This window comes from Dermacentor variabilis, chromosome 9 (assembly GCF_050947875.1).
Source record: "Dermacentor variabilis isolate Ectoservices chromosome 9, ASM5094787v1, whole genome shotgun sequence".
NCBI classification, from domain to species: domain Eukaryota; kingdom Metazoa; phylum Arthropoda; class Arachnida; order Ixodida; family Ixodidae; genus Dermacentor; species Dermacentor variabilis.
Window position 1 is genome coordinate 138331111 of NC_134576.1, and position 25168 is coordinate 138356278.

The 25168-nt window shown below is 44.2% G+C and overlaps 1 protein-coding gene across 1 annotated transcript; it reads right to left on the reverse strand.

The window, feature by feature from the left end:
• Window positions 1-1846: 1846 nt before the first annotated feature.
• Window positions 1847-24900, reverse strand: LOC142557675 (calcium-activated chloride channel regulator 1-like). The gene is made up of 12 exons (XM_075669689.1): window positions 24841-24900; window positions 24598-24704; window positions 23705-23878; window positions 20610-20737; window positions 19728-19842; window positions 17666-17893; window positions 15762-16061; window positions 10697-10915; window positions 9279-9561; window positions 6440-6613; window positions 4053-4349; window positions 1847-3153 (listed from the first exon to the last, which is right to left on the reverse strand). The coding sequence occupies exons 2-12, from the start codon at window positions 24694-24696 to the stop codon at window positions 2558-2560; spliced, it is 2613 nt and encodes an 870-aa protein (XP_075525804.1). The 5' UTR covers window positions 24697-24704; window positions 24841-24900; the 3' UTR covers window positions 1847-2557.
• Window positions 24901-25168: the final 268 nt, after the last annotated feature.

The window sequence follows — 25168 nt, forward strand, 5'->3', positions numbered from 1 at the left end:
GATTTTGCAGCGCCGCGCAAAGGAATGGGCAGCTAGCAGTGGCTATCGTTTGTCGTCACATGCGAAGAGAAATAGCTTTCCTGCGGAAAAAGAGCGTGGATTCTGCCGTTATCCTTCGTAACATGGCAGACCTTGACAAACTATTTGTAAAAGGACCAGCCTCTGCACCACCCATTTTCCAAGTTGGCATTTTTTCCAGAACAAATAGATTTATGAAACTTTAAGCCTTCTGTAAGTATCTGTTCATTCATTTTAACTTTCGTCAGAAAATGGGCTTGATGAACGTGTTTGTTTCTCTAGCAATGAATACATACGCGCAATTGAATTTAAAATGCCAAACTATATACAAATGTGCCTTTAAAAAAAGAAGATATGGGGTTTTACGTGCCAAAACCACTTTTTGATTATGAGGCAGGCCGTAGTGGAGGACTCCGGAAATTTCGACCACCTGGGGTTCTTTGACGTGCACCTAAATCCAAGTACAAGGGTGTTTTCGCATTTCGCCCCCATCTAAATGCGGCCGCCGTGGCCGGGCTTCAATCCCGCGACCTCGTGCTCAGCAGCCCAGCACCATAGCTACTACGCGACCACGGCGGGTAAATGTCGCTCTTTATTCATGTGAAAGTTCCAGTAGGTTTTCTTGTAACACATAGAATGGTTTATTTATTTCCGAGAGGTCCAGCTTGAACTCGATACGATGATAACAAAGGTGTGTTGGAATTGTTGTACACTATACAGTATTCGACTCTCTCCTGTAGTGCTCGCAGTCTGTAGTGATCGGCTGGCGCGCCGACGTTGTGTATCACTCTGAACGAGCCTTTTGTTTCATGTCGCGCTCTTGCCAGTGTTTGCCATTTTTCCCTGTCACTACAATGTAATCATGTGTCAAGTCATATTTTGCCGGCAATTTGAAATTCTCTGTTGAAAGCAACATCGATCTTAACGCTGTTACATTAAAAGGGTTAGGAGTTACATTTATGATTCCCAAATATAAGTTTCTGTTGACGCGCGAACTGTTGTTCGTGTATTTTTTTCGCATTTCTATTTTTTTGTATCTCAATATGTGTGACTGTGCCACTTATATAGCGGTCATTGATATTTTTCCCATGTTTGCACCAGGAGGCCATGATTATTAACAAAGCTCCCTCCCTGGTGCTCCTGGCGACATTTTTGATGCAAATAAATATTGATATTTACGTTACTTCAGCAAGAAAGTTGCGAGAAGCATCAGTTTGTTTCCAGCCTAAGATATTGCTCCGTGTGGTTGAGTTGTCAGTCGTGGTGCCGTCAACGCAGTTGTTGTGTATTTCTCGTCGGGCCAACTTCCGGAGTTTTGTGTGAAATTTCAGGCTTTTCTTATAGCGGTTCTCTAGAACACCCAGCGATGGGCCAAAAGCAGGAAAATCTGCAAGGCTACGTCCCCCGCTTAGACTTTTATTTATTTATTTAATTATTTATTTATTTATTTATTTATTTATCTATTTGCTTGCTTGCTTGCTTGTTTGCTTGTTTGTTTGTTTGCTAGATTGCTAGGTTATTTGTTTGTATGTATGTTTGTTTGTTTGTTTGTTTTTACATTAGAGACCCAAGAGGCGCACGTCTACAAAGACTTTGCTAGAGGTTCATAGTGTCTGTACTGCACAGCCAAAATTAACAGACACGACAAAAATATTCAACACGTCACATGGCTGCAGCAATTGAAATATATATGAAAACACGTGCTTATAGAGATAAAGAAGTGCATGTGACAGGTTTCCTCTTCTTTTTCCCGTCTGTAAATTTTGGCTGTATGCTACAGTTCTCAAGATAGGCACCAAGTACACAAGGGAGGCAAGGGGAGTGGGAGGGACAGGGTGGTGCAATTTATTATACAGTTAAAAGCGCGCAACATCGTCTATTAAACAGAAATTGATAAGGCTTTTAACCAATATGGTCACACCCACTATAAATAAAATATGCAGTATCAGAACAGGTAAGAAAAAAAGGAGAAATAACATTTAAATATTAGTACATAAACAAATATGCTATACACGCGCGAGCATTAGACTGCGAAAGGCCACCATAAGTGCCGAAGTTGAAGTTAGATGAAAAAGAAAACCGTGTGCCATAATCGCAATATCAGTGAAGCATTTACAGAACATTCAAAGATGGTTTTTCATATTATCGATATCCTCAGAGATATAAAGCGAATTATTTGCCTATGTTCTGTACTGCGAGGATCAGGTCCATTGATGATGGGCAGTCCGAAAGCTAGAAACAGAGTAATTTAACGTTAAAAAAAATTACTTCTCGGCAAAGACGATGAGCCAGGCTTAAATCAACAAAAAACGAGATCATTAACTCTACACATGCAGGGCGGGTGTCATTGCCTATTACGGTGTAGTACGACGCGAAACAATGGGAAGTGAGACCTGAACAGAAACGGGCGTTTTTCTTGTCCTGGTCAATATATTTTGTCGCTACCTATTGCACCGTACTAAGTACGACCCAACAGCCCAGCAGCACGCTGTGGCACGTATCATCACAGTTCACTCTCACGTAGACGGAGCAGCAAGGACTACGCTGGAGCTTGCTGCCTTTGCCGGGTATGACTGTAGAAAAGGCGGTACATCCCGCGCTTCGATGGATTCATCTTGACCAAGATTGCTAGCAAGGTGGCGACCGCGATTGCTGCTCCAACGCAGGCGATCAGAATCCAGACCCAGAACGACACGAAGAAGCGTGACGACTGGCTACGCGCCACGCCTGTCGACGATGAAACAGCAGTGGGAACATCCGTGGTCGTAGCTTCTGGGGTCGTGCTACTTTGTGTAGTAACAGCCTCTGTCGTGGTCGCTTGTGTAGTGGTAGTAGCGATCGTGGTCGTCACAGGCGGCGGAGTGTAGGACACGGGAACGACGTTCGATGTTTTGGAGCGGAAGCCGTGTGAATTTAGGACGCGAGCGGCTAGGTAGCAGCTCCAGTCTAGGGCGCCGTCTTGGCGACGCGAAGACAGGACGCGGGAAAGCGACACGGTGACGACGTGTTTGTCACCGGGGCGTCCCGGGTCGAGATTTCCTTGCACAACGTCGTCTGCCGTGATTTCTGTCTGCTTCTCGAATTCTGAGTTTAGCTTGGCATACTCCCGGCTGGCTCGAATCTCCACGCCTGAGGCTGCAAGCAATAAAATAGCAGATTGTAAGAACGTCCTCGACTAAGTACAGTGCTTCTTACGGTAAAACTTTTGTTGAGAGGACGAAAAACCAATCAGACACGTTTCATTTCTGCTCGCGTTGTCAGCACCATTCCGCCAGTTCTGCTGGCGTGCATTCGCTTAAGTCTTGTTCATATACGTACCAAATGTATAGCACAGAAGCGTTTCGCAAAAAATGCAGTGAAAGGCAAGTTTTGATCTGCTATTACTCTTGACCGATAACAATCTAGACAGGCGACTCGACGCTGGTTAAGAACATTGCTTTTCCGCGCGCCTTCAACAAAACTGAGTATTGAGAACCCATTTTATTTTTGTGTAATGTAAGGGCTGCAATTTATACCGTTAACATGTTGAAGTGCTGTAGAAGTGCCGATTGAAAGATCTGCGCAAGCTGCAAAAATGCACAAGGTATAAACAATTATCTGACTGCTAGCTAAGGTGCGTAGCACGGAGTCTTTGTCAAAAGTTTTGAGGTTATTTGGTGCGTGACTAAGCTGTCGTTCCACCACGCACTGGTACACCTTCAGAAATGTATGTGCTAGAAACCTCAATATATTAAAAGTGACAGCTGTTCTCCCGCCTTTAAGATATCAGAACTCCTTCGGAACAAGCTACTGGGCTTGTGATCAGGCCTATTGCCACGTCAGGTACTAAGCCCTGTAGGATGTTTGAGCTCCAAAGCTACAGCGACTGAAAAGAACAGTGCTAGATGTCTTTTGCGAGGTTGGGAGCGCGATTAATTTAATCTACGAACCTTCAGCAGGAATTAGTGACAGATCTTGTGACTAACGAAGTGGATTCCTAACTTTTGACAAATACTCTGATACGCAATCTAGGCATGTCTGAAGCTAGCGCTCACCATTCCCGTATGTCAGATGAGCTCCGGGCCATGTCCACGTGAGTTCCACAAGCAGTGAATCGTTCGCGCCTGGGCGTACACCCGTTACCAAAAGGTCTCGGATGTCACCAGGAGGTACCTGCTTCTCCACAATGTCCACCGTCACCTGGAAAGACCCTCCGGATGCCACCCTCTGGAATGGCTCCACCGCCTCCTCGCCTGCGCCACTCGTGGCTTGGACCGTCGAATTGACGAAGTCGAAGTCGTCGATTGGGTACTCGGACGCCGGTTCGATAACGCCCGTTTTCTTGATAGTTTCTGGCGTGCGCGGCGCAGTAACGGAATGGGACAAAGAAAGAAACAACAAAAAATATAGATCAACTCTGAGTTTCACCACACCTGCACAAAGCAAATGCGCTGAAGCTGAGCGCACAAAGAAAATCCGCAGCAATATGGCCGATCAACCGCAAAACATATCTGTGAAGTTTGCCTTCAATGCAATTCAGGCTTGCAATAATAGTGCGCAGCACTGAATGCTCGTGAAATGATCTTGAGTTTAGAATGAACATGTGCACTTCACAAAAAGCAAGAAAAAAACATATGCTACGGAAAACTTTCCACGTCACTGTAAAATGCTCAAGCTCAAATGCTCCCCAGTGGCTCTTCTGTGGGTTGGGCAGACAATAACATGTGGAAGAGATCTGATTTTCAGGGCCAATGTTTCAAAAGTGGTGCTATACCCATTGTTATTGTCGTCATGACAAGCTTATTTAAGATCACTGCATAATGAAGGCCTCTCCCAGCGATTTCTTACCATCTTCCGCGTCAGCGGATTTTACGTTGTATGTGTGCAAATTTCCTTTATAATTGCTCCATGCAATCGCTTTGCACACTCGACCTCGTCTCCTCTCTTTTGGCAGCCATACTATTAGTGCGACAAACAAACCTGACACCTTGTCTATGCCCACCTTGACCTGTCCAACTATTCATCTTCCTCTTGGTTTCAAATAGGACATCAGCTATTGGTGCTTTGTCTCTACTCCACACTGCCATTTTACAACCTCTTTGCGTATGCCCTTATGATACAATGTATGTTCCAACAGTCATCGCATGGTCGTTAGACGCATTTCAATTTCCTTCTTATTCTTCGTAATACGTTGTACATCCAGAATATTTTTTTCGGTGAATCAACGCCAAAACAACAAGAGCGCAACGCACTTCGCTAAATGCTAATTAGCGTGCCGAAATGGGGAGCCGGCATCTACTCGTTCTTATTGCAGGTAATGTCGGGCGGCGGCTTAACCTCACTTAGGATGACGAAACACAACATGAAATGCCCAGGATGGGAGCTAGACATCAACAGGATGTTCAACTCCCGCCCTGTGCATTTCGTGCATAACAACAACAACAACAACAACAACAACAACAACAACAACAACAACAACAACAACAACAACAACAACAACAACAACAACAACAACAACAACAATAATAATAATAATAATAATAATAATAATAATAATAATAATAATAATAATAATAAGAAGAAGAAGAAGAAGAAGAAGAAGAAGAAGAAGAAGAAGAAGAAGAAGTGTTTATTTCGACCTCTAAACATTGTGAGGGAGAAGGCAAGAAAAAAGGCCATCAACGATTGTAGAGGTAACGAACAAGTGGAGCTGAACATATGGTCACTTCTCGGTAGAAGTCACTGATTTTAGTAAATATCTAATTACGATAAGTACAATATATACAAAGCAAATCATAATAAAGATAAACAGGGTATACTGCTGACTAAAATGTGACAAGGTAGCAATTCAGACGTTGGCTGCATAGTTTACGTTAGTGACGTATTTCCCTCGTTGCGGTTCGTAATAGCGATGGGCAAACCAGGCACCCCACCAGGCTACATACGCTGTTCAGTCACACGCCACACGTTTGAGAGAGCTGCAATCGCGACGCGCCAACGGGCATGTCTCGTGCTTCTTTTTAAAAAAATATTTTGTAGGGTTTCCTTGGAACGCAGAAAAAATTAATATCGACAAGTAGGGAGTCAGAAGCTGCTGTATGACATGTTTCCTAGAACGCTCTGCAACTTTCTCATTGAATGTACGGCCCTAATTTTATCACTTGCTAAGTTGGCTAATAACTCTTTACTGTTTGTACAATTAAAAATCCAAGAAATAGCGCGATTTGCTCCATATAATAGCCAACAACATCAGTTTGTCCCCCTCTTCCTAGAGTGCTTCGGCGCATTTATAAACATTGGCTAAAGGTAGTTGCAACACCCTGTAAATTCTTGGCGATAGCAAACACTAACATCAAGCATCTTCCTTAGCACGTCGCGATTAAAACGTTGCAATGCCGGTGACCAAGTGGCCACCCTTCCGGCAAGACAAAGAGAGACTCACCCGTTGCCGCAGAAAACAATGCCGTGCTGAAGAAGCTGCCAGAGCCACTTCGTGGGTCGGCCAGCCGCGTCCTCTTCTGGCTCGACACGTGCGCTGTGACTGCGTAGCGGCCTTTGCCCGTGAACTGGACGAAGTACCCGCTGTACGTTCCGTCGTCGGCGTGGATGTCAGGGTCTGGCCGCGTGCAAGGACATGTAATTGTCCTAAAACGACACTTCAGGTCTGGGCGACTCACATATTCCAGCACGTGTCTTCTCTACTTGAGAAACCGCCGAAGGGGTTTGAAATAAGTTGTTAACTTTTTTTCCTTGCATTTAGAAGCGATTAACAGGCGAGGCCAAACAAATAATGTCGCTGGAGCCAGTTTTCGGCATGGAGACTCTTCCGCTTTTCTAAATGTCGACTCCAACCTGAGACATGTCAGGTTGGAAAACTGATAACCACTTCAAGCCTCCATCAACCTGTGAGTTTCTGTCTTGCATTTAGAAAAAAGAACGCAGGCTCAACGCGCTGCTTCACGCAGAAGTTAACTTTCCACAACTTTATTTTTTCAGAAATACACGAGCATTACTAAACAAACAGCAAATCAATGCATCACTTTTACGGCTTCGCAATTCCTCAACTAAGATGTTGCTGTTATCTAACCAACACACCAGTTGTTACCGCGTCTAAAGTAGACAAACACGTTAGCTTGCAGCTTCAGAAGAATCGTTAAAATGAACATGTTGGTTTTGCAAAGGACATAATAACAAATTAGAGGCATATGCAGGTACGGTTTAAAATGCGCCAATCGTTTCCTTTTTAGACGTCATAGCCCATGCGACTCGCAGTGTTGCTACATATGTTTTCTTACGGCGTCAAGAAATTCTAATATGGGAACTCTTACTTTTATTTTATTAATTTTTTAACTTTCAGTAATTTTAGCAAACAAAGAGCGAAGGCCTAAAGAAAAGACCTGCATTTCTACCCTTGGCAGAACATAAATTTTCATTAACTACAAGAAAACTTCATTAAGCTCGGTTGAGCAAAGATGGTTTCTAGCAGCCTTTCGCAGTTCACAAATATTCCAGTGGGAATCTCTGTAAGAACCCCACCTCTTAGTACATACCTTTAAATAATATGAATAACATAACACTGTACCACGCATTGCATGCAGGATGCGTCACATGAGGCGGCCTCGTCAGCAGCTCAGGACTACATGAAAATGCTCCGCAAGGTGTTGTTACCTATGGAGACTATGTTACCTATGTTATCTATGTTAGACTATGGAGAAGTTAACATTATTCTGTCGCATAAAAACAGAATTAGGCAAGCAGGAGCGTAGAAACATAATTTCCTGGTTGAATTGCGCACCAAACTACTTGTGCGTATAATTAGATGCCTAATCCGTGAGCTCGATTCTTTCTTACCTGTGAATGTTATTGCTGCATAGATTAGGCACTGGTACAACTCTTAAAGAAAGTGTACAAAAATTTATGTAGCCTGAATAGTGCTGCACGTCGCAATGTGCTGTGGCAGTGTGCGATGATCGTGAACGGCTGTGATCCTGTGTTGTGTCCGTTGACTCTATTCGCTCCTTCAATAATAATGTCATCGATCTGGTGACTTACGTTCATTATCAAAAGAGATGTAAACTGTTATCCTTCGCTATGTTTTTGGACATTAAAGGCACTTATTGCAATGGTGTTCATGGTGCTATACTTGAAGCTCTTAAATCGCTTGGTCTTCGTGGCGGAGTGTACCGCTAGACCTGCGGGTGCTTATATCATGAGGTATTTCTTTGTGCAGACCGGTGACGGTCCGACTTGTCAACTCTACACACACCGTGTTCTCCGTGGTGGCGTCTTGAGCCACACACTATTCAACCTTGTTATTTTTTTAGTATCGTGAAAAGGTATACCATGTGCTCTCCAGAAGTCAATGTTCTCTCATCACATCTGCATGGATGTCAGGAGTAACACGTCCTCAGATGCGAGCTATAGCACCAACAAGCAAAGTAATGACATGACGCCACACAAGATGAATATGGCATCACAGGCTACGAACACGCTGATGAAGCTGCTAGGAGGGCTCACAAAAAGGACCGTCAAGGAAGCCATACCGCTATCAAGAACCGATGCAGCAACAAAGCTTCGCATTCTCAGGCGTGATGTCACACGATGCATGTGGAACACGACAGGTTTCCAGCCCACTCGACTGCACTACCTATACCCATCGCTCCGACTCCGCATTCCATCTGGACTATTCCGAATCTACACAACTGTTCTGTGCCGACTGTGGCATATAGTAACCTTTGCGAACGCATTTGTTTGCCGCATCAGAATGACTGACAGCGCTGCTTGTGAAAGTTGCGGCAGCGAAGAAACCATCGAACATGTCCTCTGTTGTTGTCCTCGCTACAGCTCCCAGAGACGGCAGCTCGGAACGGCGTTGGCACGCTTAGGTTATCGGACGCTTCGTGAGCAGAAGGTCTCGGAGTGCCAGCTGATGAGGTCTTCGCACCAGAAGGCTTAGCTGAATGACTGTTACACTACCACTCTCCTTTGTGTCTTTGTGTGTGTGCGTGCGTGCGTGTGTGTGCGTTTGGGGGGGGGGGCTTTTTATCTTTATCTTTCTGCCTCCCCTTACCTCATCTCCGGTGCATAGTAGCAAACTGGATGTCTATCTGCCAGTTAACCTCCCTGCCTTTCGCATCTGGCTTATCTCTACCTTTCTCTTCTTATCTTTCTACCGCCTCTTCCCCCTTCCCAATCCCACTGAAGGGTAGCAAACTCGATTTTCGGGTGTGCTTAACTTCCCTATTTTTCTGCTTTGCTTAGTATTTTTCTCTCCTACTTACCCCGTCCGTCGTCATGCAACGATAGCGTGACTGTGTGCTGCTCGTTCGACGCCTTGGGTCGGTAGACCATGGCGAAGACGGCGGCGTCCAGTACTACCTTGATTCCCTTCGTGACCTTGGCGTAAATGACTGCTCGGTCCGGACCGTCCACAAGCATGCTGCTCATTTCGCAAGTGACCCGGATAGGCTCGTCGACGTCTTTGCTGGCCTGCGACTTGACGCTGACGCTGACCTCCACTGGACCGGAGCTCGAGCTCTCCAAGTGAAGCGTCCACGTACCAACCTTCATGAACAGAGTCCGCGTGCCAAGCTTCGGTAAGGAAATTATCTGGCTTACCCCCCTTTACGGGATTCTGAACATAATATATTTTAAGGGAGCACTGATATGACATCTCCAACTCGACTTTTTTGTTGTTCGAGGAAGGTTGAAAGCTTCTAAACCCTAGAGAAATATTTACATGCCGTCAGAGCTTCTTAGAAAATTTACGCTTTAATATTTGCTTGTGCGAACCAACTGGGGCCAAATTCACAAACCTTTTCGTTCGTAGGTGCTTTTTGTCATTAGCCGGCTTCGCTGAAGATACGTCCAGCACCAGGGGTGGCTTATGTTTTCTTTGATGAACAATTGTAACGTAAGACGTTTTTGGGAATACGGGCCCTATTTAAATTTCCCTGTCAAGGAGGTGGATGCGTCACGATGTCTTAATACATTCGCTCGGGCCGTTAAGGTGGTCACTGCGTCTGCCACACGCGACCACACTTAGTGGCAACGCGCATTTGTTAATATTTTTATAAGCAACGCCATCATGCCTGGCTTTATTGTTACGCGAAGACAGTAAGTTTATCTCCAGTAAGACGTCGTAATAGCGCCGATGACGCCAGGCCTAAACTTTCGAGACGAACATTAATATCAAATTGAAATACAGCCTCAGGCGACAGCCGGATATTGGAAAGACATTGTGACAATAGTTTCCCGACCCTTCATAATTGCTTAATATAATTTCTTCATGCGCGAGAAGCAAGTGGTAGAGTTACTTCAACTTTGATAATGCGTAAATATTCCGTTAATCTCAACAAAAATATTAGTCACCAAAGCTCTCCCTCTGGTCCATACTACGACATTTCCATATTTTAACGTACACCTGTAACGTTCCATTCCATCATACTTTAAGAAGTTTCTTTTTAAGTTTCTTTGTTTTCTTTAATGTTACCGCCCAAGCTGTAAGTTAGCTCCGACATTAGTAGCCATTTCGTGCAAATTTGCAACCTACACTGCCTCGTTCTGAAAATGTATGACGATGTTTATATTCATACTACTACTCTATATATGCAAGCTATCTCACTTTCAGCAGTATAAGCGTGACAGGGCCTGCGACAGGCAGATTACTCTTTGCCTTCAGCCGAGCCATGTGGCTCACCTTTGCGGGACTTGGAATGGAGATCACTACGTCGTTTCCGTTCGCGGTTTCTCTGCACTCCTTGCATCTCTGTCCGCTAGGATCGGTGAGCCAAGCTTCGATTTTTCCCGTTTCGGGGAGGTTGCGGGTCACGTGGACCACCGTCCCGTTGCCCACGTTGGAGTCCACTTGGAACTTCTTGTCTAGCTGGCTGGTGAACTCTTCCTCAGACTCCACCAACTTCGAGGCATAAGAAGAAGACGAGAACATGAGGGCTTATATGAACGCCTGTCTCGTGAACTGTACCGCTGCAGTGGGTGTGAACAGAAGCGAGGGAAAATAGACAGCTTGGCGGGGCAACTATTTGGCGCACAAGCCTAATTCATTGCGGCACCGTAGTAATATCTTTTAAGCAAGCATTTCTCGAAACAGCACCGGATTGCAATTTCAGTTGCAAGACATTTACTACTCGCAGTATTACCCTCCTGTAACAAGATAATGTTGTGATGTTTCTAAGCCATTGCGGCAAAGTCTTCTGGCGCAAGCAACTTCCCACACGTTCCCGTGAAAACAAACGTAGGCAGTAATTCAGGCTAGTTGGTCTCTCATACTGGGTTCCTATAAGTACCGCTGATGGACCACACACAGCGCTGCCTTCCAACAATGAAGATAGAAGTCGGAGAATAAAATAGGAAAGAATAGAATAGCGCCGTGTACTGCCTTTCCTGTATATGTGCTCGTCTTTTTAGCGCTACGTAGGATCATGTTGAGTTGAATTACACCGCATACACGTGTACATAAGCGGTTGGGACTAAGAGGGGGGAAGAGGGGGGGGGGGGGGCGTAGTTGCATTACTGCAACTTGAAAGCTCCCCGTCCCCTTAGTACAGAATGAACTCTGTAGGAACAAGACCATGGCCTCGCATATCGCAGCTACAAAAGGACACAACAGCGCTGCTGCGATATTTGAAAGCGACCGGAGTGAGTCAGCGTCTATGATCCGGACTGAGTGACCGACTGATATCTCCAGTGGACTTTCTCTTCTTTTAATCTTTCCGTCCCCCTTTCCCTTTCCCCAGTTCAGTTTCAGTTTCTGTGTGCGGGTTGCACTGTCTCCATTCGGAAGAACGAGAACACTTAGGAAAGGAGGGAATCATGGAAGAGACAGTGACATGTAGCCAAAGATTTTTCGGACAATGTCACTAGATCGCACCCCAAAACACTCGTTTCCCAGCCAACGGTCTCTAAGTGATTATATGGATTGCTGGGAATTTTTTTCTTATCTTAGTTTTCATTTGTACCGAGACAATAAGAATTGTTCCGTATCGGCTTTTAAACTATAGCTTTAGATCATATTTCCTGCTGTGGCGAGTCAGTAACTCGGAACGTGAAAAAGAAATGCAACCCCCGAGTTCTTGAAAGGGCATCGCATCTCAAAATAGCGCATTACCTGCGAAAGGAATTTCGACGCCCTATTGGCTCGCTAATAAGATGTTTCGTATACGTATGTCTTTACAAGTGCCGACCGAATGGAAACGCGTATATACCTCTTGGGATAAGATAATCGCGAGGCATTGAACGTAACCAAAGATTCTTGGGGAATTTTACAAAGGCAATTTGCTAGCCATTTACCTCGTTTTCATCATCATCATTATCAGCCTGGTTACACCCACTGCAGGGCAAAGGCCTCTCCCATACTTCTCCAACTAACCCGGTCGTGTACTAATTGCGGCCATGTTGTCCCTGCAAACTTCTTAATCTCATCCGAGCACATCACTTTCTGCCGTCCCCTGCTACGCTTCCCTTCCCTTGGAATCCACTTCGTAACCCTTAATGACCATCGGTTATCTTCCCTCCTCATTACATGTCCTGCCCATGCCCATTTCTTTTTCTTGATTTCAATTAGGATGTCATTAACTCGCGTTCGTTCCCTCACAAAATCTGCTCTTTTCTGATCCCTTAACGTTACACCCATCATTCTTCTTTCCATAGCCCGTTGCGTCGTCCTCAATTTAAGTAGAATCCTTTTCACAGGACTCCAGGTTTTTGCCGCGTACGTGAGTACTGGTAAGACACGGCTGTTATACACTTTTCTCTTGAGGGATAATGGCAACCTGCTGTTCATGATCTGAGAATGCCTACCAAACGCACCCCAGCCCATTATTATTCTTCTGATTAGTTCAGTCTCATGATCCGGATCCACGGTCACTACCTGTCCTAAGTAGATGTATTCCTTTACCACTTCCAGTGCCTCGCTACCTCTAGTAAACTGCTGTTCTCTTCCGAGACTGTTAAACACTACTTCAGTTTTCTGCAGATTAATGTTTACACCCACCCTTCTGCATTGCCTCTCCAGATCTGTGAGCATGCATTGCAATTGGTCCCCTGAGTTACTAAGCAAGGCAATATCATCAGCGAATCGCAAGTTACTGAGGTATTCTCCATTAACTCTTATCTCCAATTCTTTCCTATCCAGGTCTATGAATACCTCCTGTAAACACGCTATGAATAGTATTGGAGAAATCGCATCTCCCTGCCTGACGCTTTTCTTTATTGGGATTTTGTTGCTTTCTTTATGGAGGACTGCGGTGGCTGTGGAGCCGCTATATATATATTGCAGTATTTTTACATACGGCTCGTCTACACCTTGATTCCGTAATGCCTCCATGACTGCTGAGGTTTCGACTGAATCAAACGCTTTCTCGTAATCAATGAAAGTTATATACACGGGTTGGTTATATTCCGCACATTTCTCTATCACGTAATTGATAGTGTGAATATGGTCTATTGTTCAGTAGCCTTTACGGAATCCAGCCTGGTCCTTTGTTTGACAGAAGTCTAAGGTGTTCCTGATTCTATTTGCAATTACCTTAGTAAATACTTTGTAGGCAACGGACAGTAAGCTGATCGGTCTATAATTTTTCAAGTCCTTGGCGTCTCCTGTCTTATGGATTAGGATTATGTTAGTGTTCTTCCAAGATTCCGGTACGCTCGAAGACATGAGGCATTGCGTATAGAGAGTGGCGAGTTTTTCTAGAACAATCTGCCCACCATTCTTCAACAAATCTGCTTTTACCTGATCCTCCCCAGCAGCCTTCCCCCTTTGCATAGCTCCCAAGGCTTTCTTTACTTCTTCCGGCGTTACTTGTTGGATTTCGAATTCTTCTAGACTATTCTCTCTTCCATTATCGTTGTGGGTGCCACTGGTACTGCACAAATCTCTGTAGAACTCCTCAGCCACTTGAACTATCTCATCCATATTAGTAATGATACTGCCGGCTTTGGTCTCTTAACGCATACATCTGATTCTTGCCAATTCCTAGTTTATTTGTCATTGCTTTTAGGCTTCCTCCGTTCTTGAGAGCCTGTTCAATTCTATCCATAATATACTTCCTTATGACAGCTGTCTTACGCTTGTTGATTAACTTCGAAAGTTCTGCCAGTTCTATTCTAGCTGTAGGGTTAGAGGCATTCATACATGGGCGTTTCTTTATCAGATCTTTCGTCTCCTGCGTTAGCTTGCTGGCATCCTATCTAACGGAGTTACCACCGACTTCTATTGCACACTCCTTAATGATGCCCATAAGATTGTCGCTCATATCTCCAACAATAAGGTCCTTTTCCTGAGTTAAAGCCGAATACCTGTTCTGTAGCTTGATCCGGAATTCTTCTATTTTTCCTCTTACCGCTAACTCATTGAACGGCTTCTTATGTACCAGTTTCTTCTGTTCCCTCCTCAAGTCTACGCTAATTCGAGTTCTTACCATCCTATGGTCACTGCAGCACACTTTGCCGAACACGTCCACACCTTGTATGATGCCAGGGTTAGCGCAGAGTACAAAGTCTATTTCATTTCTAGTCTCGCCATTCGGGCTCCTCCACGTCCACTTTTGGCTATGCCGCTTGCGGAAGAAGGTATTCATTATCCGCATATCATTTTGTTCTGCAAACTCAACTAATAACTCTCCCCTGCTATTCCTAGAGCCTATGCCATATACCCCCACTGACTTGTCTCCGGCCTGCTTCTTGCCTACCCTGGCATTGAAATCGCCCATCAGTATAGTGCATTTTGTTTTGACTTTAACCATCGCCGATTACACGTCTTCATAGAAGCTTCCGACTTCCTGGTCATCATGACTGGATGAAGGGACGTAGACCTGTACGACCTTCCAATTTGTACCTGTTATTAAGTTTCACAACAAGACCTTCCACCTTCTCGTTAATGCTATAGAATTCCTGTATGTTACCAGCTATATTCTTATTAATCAGGAATCCTACTCCTAGTTCTCGTCTCTCCGCTAAACCCCGGTAGCACAGGACGTGCCCGCTTTTTAGCACTGTGTATGCTTCATTCGTCCTCCTAACTTCACTGAGCTCTATTATATCCAATTTACTGCCCTCTAATTCCTCCAATACCACTGCTAGACTCGCCTCACTAGATAACGTTCTAGCGTTAAACGTTGCCAGATTCAGATTCCAATGGCGGCCTGTCCGGCCGTCGTTTTAAAATCACATATGTGGTTGCTAAAGGACTAAAAAAATTGTTTTTGTTATGGTGAATGAAACTTGCTAAATTTAGCTACTTTATCGATAAGTTACCAGCACTGCAGAGTTCAAAGCGTTACCATTCCCGCATCAATGCTGAATCACAGAGGTGCCGTCGTTATTGAGATTAATTCTTTCGGAACTGCTGTTACAAACATAGGGCCAAATTCAGAAAGCTTCTCATTTGTAAGTGCCTTTTGCCATTGGCCAGCTGCCTTCGCTAACACTATGTCCAGCATCAGGATGGGGTGAAATTTTCTCTTTTCAACAATTTTAGCATAAGCGCTATGTTTTTGTGAATATAGGGACAGCTATAAATTGCGTCACTCCTTCTATAATTTTAAATGTTATTGTATTTCTTTTTATCGATGCGACTGTTGTATCGTATGTATTAACCTTGCACCCTCTTCTCTCTTTAATGTCTTAAGGGCCTGGAGGGTAGTTGAATAAATAAATATATAAATACTAATAAACACCAGGTCCGAAGAACTACTTTTCTCATGTATATGTATTCAAACAAATCAATAATTGATTACGCATACCATGTGAGCTCGGGGCACGGGGTCGTGTTGGCTTGTCGTGGATGACACGAAGGCAGACTCCAGTTCGTCCACGATGTTTCCCTGCAGGTCGCGGAAGGCGAACGCTTTGCCACGCGTCGAAGTGGCCAGCCTTTCAAGTCTGTGGTCGGCTGTGGCTCCCAGGGCCAGCGTGCTGACCACGACTTTCGAGGCGACAACCCGGGGCAGCACTTCGACGATAGGCGGGTTCATGTTCTCCTCCCCATCGCTCATGAGAAGGATTGTGGCGCCCTCCGGCGTCTCATTGGCGGTTGTTAGTAGCTGAAAGTAACGACGAGCATGCTTTAATGCAAACTCCACCGGGCCATCCGAAGTGACAGCATGCTTGTCTAGGTGGGCTTGTTGGTGCCCTTTCAGTTTATATATATACAGGGACCTAGAGCACGGACGAAGGAAGAGGACGGGACGAGCGCTGTACTGGTCAACAAGATTTATTTTATGGTGACAGCTTATATGAAGGGTCCACTGAAATCGACGCAATATTTAAAGACAGGAATCTAGAAAATACATTTCACGCATGCTTCCCTCGAGTAGACTTCGGAAGTAGGTTTCCGGCTTTCCGACTGACAATATCAACTCCACTGAGCAAAAATGAAAGCCTCAGTGTGGAGCTAACAGCTCTGTTCCCATTATTTTCTTTTGGTCCGAGCCACACTCCACCTGCGTTAATACCAAGATCGGTCGGTCGTGAACGGGGTATGATATGAAAAAAATACAGTCCAGAGAAAGGAATTGCTATGTTAAACTAACGCAGTTTAATCAAAGCAGGTAAAGATGGTTATTGCTCACTAGTAGTTCCATTAAAGCGCCGCAGTCCAAGTAGTATAGCTGTCTAAATCTCGCTTCCTTTCAGGGGTGCGTCTTTGTACTTTCCTGCAGGTCTAGCTTCGCAATAATAGCCCACAACGACACTACGGAGTGCGGTTGTGTGTTTCATTGGTCGCTCATGGGTCAGCATGCTCAGCGTAGGATCGCTATTTCTATCTACACAGCCGGGCCACGGAGTAAAGGGCAACTTCAAGCAGGCCTGTCATCACTTCGGCCCACTAAGAGAACCAGTTTTGTAATTGAAGCATAGTGGAATAGAGTGCAGTTACGGAGACATTGCAATTATGGACAGCGCCAATGCATAGAGTACGAAGTGCACCTTGAAATACCTTTCAGTGTGTCTTGCCTGACCTTCGTACGATGGTCAAAGGTTTGGCCTTTGCACAATTTTGACTGAGTAAGATGACCAAATATCCCCCCTCACATCCACACACACTCACGCACGCAAGCATGCGCACACGCACGCAAATGCACAAACACAAACAAAATGGAAGACTGCCGATTGGCGATGTCATATAAAGGGTGTCCCAGCTAACTTTAGCCAGAGTTAAAAAATGTGCAAATGCCGCTTAGCGGGCAGAACCAAGGTAATGTTGTTTGCCGTCGCTTGGAGATACTCAAACAATTTTGTTTCCATTGCGCCTAATTAGATAATTAGTCTTAATTAGTAATTCAACTTCTCAAATATACTTAGATGAACGGTGTCAAAGAGAAAATTGTTGAGTGACATGAAAAATTCCCGATACAGCTTTCTGTTGCTCAATACGTGCTACATAAAAGTGTTTTTCCGAGCGTGAAAGAAGCCCGTAAATGCACGCAAAATCGCCGCGTGACCGGCCGCTCGAGGCACTTTGCGTGTATTCGCGGGCTTCTTTCACGCTCGAGAAAACATTCGATGAACGCAGTTTGCGAGAACCTTCCTTGAAGCAGGGTCGACAACTGGGCTTAGCCAAGTTAACGCCCTTACCTGTCCATACTTACTCACTCGCATGCACATAGGCCAATCAATCTGCATGTTTACCAAAATGTCAAAATACCTCTAGGGCACTCTCGAGGCCGCATCCGATGCAGGTTGCTCCATATGCTTCCAATCTGCGTATGGCGTTCAGGAACCCAGTTCTTGTGTTTACGTTCACTGGCATCAGAGTGCGCACCACTTTGGCGCTGTAACTGAACTCGATGATGGCCAGTCGACGCGAGCCGTCTTTGATGTCGCCAATGTAGCGTTCCGCAGCTTCCTTAAGAAAGTCTAGTCTTCTGTAATCCTGCACCGAAAGAGTACGCACTCGAGTTGCAGCATGGCCATCTCTACAGCGCACGCTACAGAGAGAGAGGAATAAGGGTAAATGAAAGGCAGGGCGGTTAACCAGGACTGAACCTGGTTCACTACCCTGCAATGTGTAAAAGGTTTTCTGCGTAATTCACGTTAAAATCTTTTTACACCCTTTGGGGCTTATCTTGTCCTCAAACAATATTTGTCATGTACTATACGTGCACTTTCTTTAACAGCCTGCGCTTGCTGTCTCAGTTCCATGAGTACGGAACGCCATCTGTCATGGTTACGGCAAGCACACGGTTTTCGCCGTAGTCTTGACAGATCGCGCCACCGTTCAGTTACTGCGGAATCGAGATATTTTGCGTAACGCATAGGTGCAGACGATGCACACATCAAATTTATTATGGACTAAACAAGTGGATAAATCACGCAAACGTGGTAATAAAACTAAACTCAAAGGAATATGTCACCTGTGCAAAATTTCAGTGCGAACTGGCGAGTGGTTTAGTTTGAAGAGTCATATGAGCCCCCCCTCTCCTCTCCCTTTCTTATTTATTCAAAACTCAGTACATATAGAGGAAAAACACAACAATGAAGAATGGCACAACAATCGATAACAGAAAACTATTAATGAAAGGTTAGAGCCTGAATTCAGTTAGAGAATTCTATCCTGCTATACTAAGGATCATGAAGGTAGTGGCACTTACTTGAGTCGCATTATCAACTCAACATTGTGTTCTGCTTTACAAGTGAACAGTGAACGACGCAGTCGTTGCCTTTCGCATCGCTTCGTTGATATCGTTGAAGAGATAAAATGTTGGAGTCATTAATATTTGACAGTAAAATCGAGTGGTCTGAAGCATGAATGAACATGAAGCATGAACTTCACTAAGTTTAAAACACAGTTTTAAGCATTCTTGACAAATCCGTAAAGTGGTTCAGTACGCGATATCACGAACAAAAATGCGTTTAATAGTGCATTGCGTCTTGTTATCAACTACTCGCTACTCAGTGTTATCGTCCTTTGCTATAAGCTTTGCTTTGCAGCTGTGGCGGCGCAAACTCAGCTAAAGGTGGTTGACGGACTAGTAATTATGCACAGTTCTATGTCACCACCGGCGGTGTGACCACAGGCTGACACATAAAAGTATGTGTTCTGCGCTTTTCCAAAGCTCCCTAATAAATCATTTTTGTATAACACATAAGCTCTTTCGGTTCTACACGCTCTTACCGAAAAGTGGACGGGTCCCTCTCACTAATCGTTCCAAATTTCGAACTGCAAAACCTGTCTTACAACAGATAATATACACTGCCAGTCATGCAAGTTTAAGTTAGATACACGTTGTTGTGTAGAGTTATGGGATATGTGGCGCAATTCTGTGAATTGAAATCAGTTCACTCCGTTCTGAAAAACTGCAAGCTGTGCATTTTATTACGCAACTTTATGTGCTTTTATTTATTTATGGAACTGTGAATATTTGTGCATGTTTATCGCGGGCTGATATAGTATCTTCAGTGGCTTCGTGGACTCGTGTGCAGAACTTTGATTGTGTTTCCGCTGTTTGACTATATTTTGTGTTTCTCGTGGTGTTTATTGTGATTATGTTTTGTATGGTATGTGACACGGAGTAGCCGGTTACACTTAAGGCGCCAACCTGTCCTTTCAGTTAGTGTTATTGAAAGAAACGAGATATGTGTATTTTGTGGTGCTGGCGAGTAATCGTCATCTACAGAAGGAAGATAAGGAAAAATACAAGGATAGGCAGGAGGGCGAGCCTTTGAAAATTCCATACACGTCTTAAATAATACACAATTGTACTCACGGCCATGCTGCCCGAAACGTCCAGCACAAGGACAACGCGCGGCGCAAGGTCTTCCTTTTGCTGAGCCTCTTCGAAGGTCACGTGGATGGACTTGGACGGATCTGATCCGGAAAGTCTTGTATAAGCGGAAAAGAAAGGAGGATTACTAAACTAGAGTTTCAGTGTTGCCGTCACCTTTTACGTCACATTTACGGTTTACTAACGTTAGCACTCATCTTGGTTACGCCGATTGTCCGTAGATGCCCGACTTTGAGTGAAAAACAATTTAGTACTCTTTCATCAAAGAGCCATTCGAACAATCCGTTGAGTATGACGTGGTATCTACATGTATATTGCCGATGTGCTTTAGAGATGCCCATTAGTCGACATTACATGTCAGGTTTTATGTAGTAATTTCATTTTCATTTTAGAGCGGAGAACATGGGTTCCGCTTACTGGCCCTACATTTTCGGTTAGTGTAAAGGGGATCGATAGGCCTGTTTGCTGGTTCAGCAATATATATACGCGCTTGCCTGTAACAGACCGAAACTGTTGGGCAATAAAGCAAAGGTTACCGCGAATTTGTGGCAGCCGAGGATGCCATGGGTAATTAGCTGTGGTTGAAACTGAACTTTAGAAAATAATAAAGAATAGGGAAATCAAGGTGGACAAAAAGTTACCTTTCGTGCTAAATGTGGAAGGGTTGGCGCGGAAAGGTACAATTTATTTATTTATTTATTTATTTATAGAATTGAGGAAAAAGAACATTTACAATATTCGGCGCCACATAAATCTTACCGGCGGTATGTGCGGTATTAAATAAATATGAACAAAGGTGGACATACATGAACGTTATTAAGCAGAAGCGGATCGACGCAGCCGCCAGGGGAAAAAATCGCTTACTTCTGAAAGTCTGCGTTTCCACTGATAACTTTCCAGGTGGATTGTTGCTTGCAGAGGTCGTTCTGCTTGCTTGGGGCGAATGGGTTGTGGGCGTTGGGCCCGTCTCTGTCGTCGCAGAATTGGCTCACCTGTCAGAGGACAGATGTAGTATAGAATACATAGCGCGGCATACGTTTTCATCAGCGCTCACATTATTTTGTTTTGCATAAAGAATGCTACGTTCGCATGCGCGCAACTTATCTGTAAAGAACAGGTCATCTAACAGCGACTGCTATGCAAACAATCTAGTTGTTTGTTGTCATTCAAGGTTATAACGTAAGAGGAAGGTTTAGCTCGGAGCCCCCTATCTAAATACATGAAAACGGAGAAATAATTTTCCTCGGCAACCAATGTACTGAATTTGATTAGGTTTGTTGTACTTCAAAGAGAAAGTTAAATTATTCTGACTGTTGGTGGCAGATTGTTTAGTGAGGCAGTGGATTTTCTACTAAGGATTGTTGAAAACTGCGTGATTTGAAAAACGAAACAATCCAGTTTGCTACTCTGTAACTCAGCAATAAAAAAACAATATGGTTTTCTAAACTGCACGTAATAATGCACCTAAAGGGGACACAATTTACACGTTATACGCCTTTTTGGAATATACCACTAATTTGCGAGTGGGACTTTTTGAATTCCCTTGTAAACATTCTAACAAATGCACGTAAGCCCTACGTGCATATATCAGATATGTCTTATTTAGGTGCTCTAGCGGATGCTGTTTACTCAAGTGCGATATCTATTTTTGGTGCAGCGTTACATACTGGTAAACTTCTTGTTACTGTTTTATTAAATTGAGGGTTTTCGGAAATTTTCGTAAAATATAGCAAGTTGTGAATAAGAAGTTTGGTACCTACGGTCCTTAGAAACCAAATTTCGCTCTGAAATGAATCAAATTTCATTCATTGATACATCGGTTGTCCTGGAAGAGCATTTCTGCGTTTTAGATGTATTTCAATAGGGGGCAACGGAATTATCCTCGATCTAAAGGTTCCTCTTAATCTTATTGAAAGCTTGCCGTGCAGACACTGCGCTTTTTAACAATTCCGTTAATTCATCAATGTGCCTAAAATGACATTAAAAAGAAATATGAGTCAACGTTGACTGTTAAAATACCACTCCAGAAACACCGCAGCGCTTGTTTCGTGCCAGGAAAAGATCTAGCTTAAGAGAAAATCGCGTCTGAAATGTCCGAATACCTTCATCGCAATTCAAATATTCAACGTCACCCCTCCCTGCTGGGGAGTGGTGACGTTGCATACACCATCACCGCCATTTACTGTCGTCGGTGAGTAAAATGCCGCCCCACAGATGTCGCTACAGTTCCTTCCGCAAAACGAAAACGCACGGCCATGGAGAAACCGAGCCAAGACAGAGCTTTGTATTTACCACGGCAGCTGCTCTTGGTCAAGTGGCGTGGACCATTCGGCCATCACGCGGCATCACGTGGACGTAGAATTGTCTGTTACTTGCAGTTTGTGTGACTTTTGCGTGCCAACAAAACCAGCGCACACTACGCCATAACGAAACTACTGAAACACGCAAGCAGAGGCGGCGCAGAGTCCACCGAAAACGAAACCTTTCGACCGCCCGCGTTGTTGCCAAGGGTAATGTCAGTGAGCTCTTCCTAAATATCGTATAGAACTCGACAGGTACCACTTTCTTCTATCTTATAATGTGATTCGATGATCTTATTATTACGAGTGGTTGTGTTCGAGCGACAGAATTATAACGAGGAGTGCCTACGTCATCGGGCTAGTACTTAAATGACCCGGTGGAGTCTCAAATATTGTCCTGCATTTACCTCAATTTCTCGATTACTACAGCTGTGTTCGCGATAATATTGATGCCTTAATGTTCTCTAGCAATATTATATTACTCTAGCTTACTTAAAATTTATCTTTAGTGTTGCTCGCAGAACTAAGTTTTAAGACTATCCAGCTGGGAATTACAACATCGCACAAAAAATTTGTGTCTTTCATGCCATTTAATTAATCACTTCAGTCAACCCTGAAAGCATCGATGAATGTCTCCTACACTGCAACTAACGTTTTCAGCATTGCAGCAATGTTTGGTCTACTTTGAGAGTTCCAACTTGCGGAAGCGGAAGTAAATAACTCGGACAAAGACGATCACAAAGGAACAAAATAGAACAGCTGAAGCGCAAACTATACAAGTTTACGCTTCACCTGGTAAGACAGCTTTGAGCTCCACCGCGTGTTATATCGACGTGCTCAAAGCTATCTTTACGTTGACTAGTGCAGCATGTTTATACAGCTGAAGGCCACCGAATTCTCTTTTAAGTTCGTCAGAGCAAGGCAAGGAAAAAAGAAAGCAGCTGCTTTCTCATGTGGAACATTTACACTGAATAACTTAGGCTACGCCACCCTTTAAAAAATATCAGCAGAAAACTAACCGCAGCAGGTAATGCCTTTCAAAAACCATCACTAACTTTTTACAAGCTATTTAATAACGTATGAGATTCACCCATGCATGGAGGTGAAGTTAGTAAAGGTTACTACCGCGTCTTGCTCGATGTCTATCATGCTGTGTGGTGGCAATGACAGTACGAAATCTAGATTAACTGTATCTTTCTATCATATCTTCGAGTTAACATTTGCACAGAGTAGGTCATAAAAATATTAGGAACAGCATTCTTATCTTATTAAAATGCATAAATTTTCACCCGTACAACCTATAATCTTAAATGTGCGGCAAAAAATAATAAGTTTTACTATGTCACCTTTGATAACGGCAGTTCCTGGCAACATAGGGAATATTGCGACAAACAGTTAGCAACGTACGTTTACTAACTATTAGTTAGTAATAATAATTTAGCAACAATTTTTACAAGAGGGCATAATAATTCCTGCAGATTAAATTTGACTACCAGGGTTTCTTTAACTGGTGCCTATACCTAAGCGCACTTGGGTTGTAATACCCATGCATTCGAATGCGACGGTCGGGGACGGGTGCCGAACCCGCGGCCTGGTGCTCCACTGCACCCACTAAGAACGTCCCAGCCATTGTACATAACGGTCAAGGGCGGCTCTCACGTTGGCTAGGTATGGCATGAACATGATGGATGACTCGACGGGATTCCAGCTTGGTTGCTGCAAGGTGACCACACAGTCTTTGGCGAAATGACACTTGTCGTTGATTTCACACTTTCCTCCGTCGGATTTCCTTGCGGTGAAGGCAATCCTGCTCGAGCAAGCGTTCAGCTTCACCTGCGAAGGCAAGTGTAGCGCGCAATGATGATCGCACAATGAGCACAAATAATTTATGAACAGCTAACGCATATCACCAAATCAGGGTTTAGCGTGCTTTCTTTTTATTTCGTTTTGCACTAACAGCGGGGCAGGCAGTTTTGTAGTCAATGCTCACACAAGTACAACTGCTAACGAGAAGCGAAACGTCCAATGAATTTACCACAATATAGCTTTTTTCAATAACTACTACTCGGGAATATTACAACTATGGGAGACGAGACAAAATAATATAAGTACGTTTGTTTTCTGGCCACATCTCAAAACAGTGGCGTACATCAAAATTTGCGCTATAATGGTCAATAGATCGTCGATTAAATATTTGTGTGAGTAGTGGTTTTAATTAATTACTTTAGGGGAAACCTTCTAATTGCAGAATAAAAGTCGACTTGCACTCCAAGCATCACCATTTACTCGAAATTCTGTGACTAGCACCAATTTCGAGGCAACACATATCCAAACTGCACCATCAAATGCAGTGTTGTTCCAGTTGACGCCTTCTTTTCTTCTGCAGACGGTGCCCAGACCTGATAACAAGAACTGATGTGTATTTCAGGGCAAACTACTACTACTACTACTACTACTACTACTACTACTACTACTACTACAACGCCTGCAATGCTGGGCAGTGCTCTGGAAGATTCGGCGAGCTACGTCCACATGCGTTCGCCTTTCCTCACCTTTCCACGGTCGCAGTAAGTGAGTGGATACCGCTTGTCGTCAGCGTTGCCATACTCGTCGAAAACACCGTAACGGTAGTGGGCCCACTCGTGCACCATCACGTACGCTGCGAGCAAGGATCACGTCGTGAAATGCTTGCCTGTCTTCTGACACGCCATTTATATGCAAATTACTTCCAATAACCTCTAGAGAGTCAGATAATAGAATCTCAATATTATCAATTAGTTTAATCGATCACTCACTCAATCAATCAATGAATCCATCACTCTGAGCTAAAAAAAATTGGAGGACGCTTAAGCTTCGCCTTCAAGAGTGGAACGCGACAGCGTTCCCGTCGACCCGCCAAGGGGTGTAACGGCGCAGCGACTACGCGCCCCGCATCGGACGCGGTGAGCGCCGAGCAACACAGCGTTCGGCGCGACAACGAAATGTGCGCCTGAGCATGCGACGCACGCCTGAGCCTTAGAAACAGCTTGTTTCTAAGGCAACACCGCGTTCACTAGAGGCGCTTTTGTACCGCTTTGAAGCATCGAACAATACCATCGGTAAAATCATTCTTCTTCAAACTCC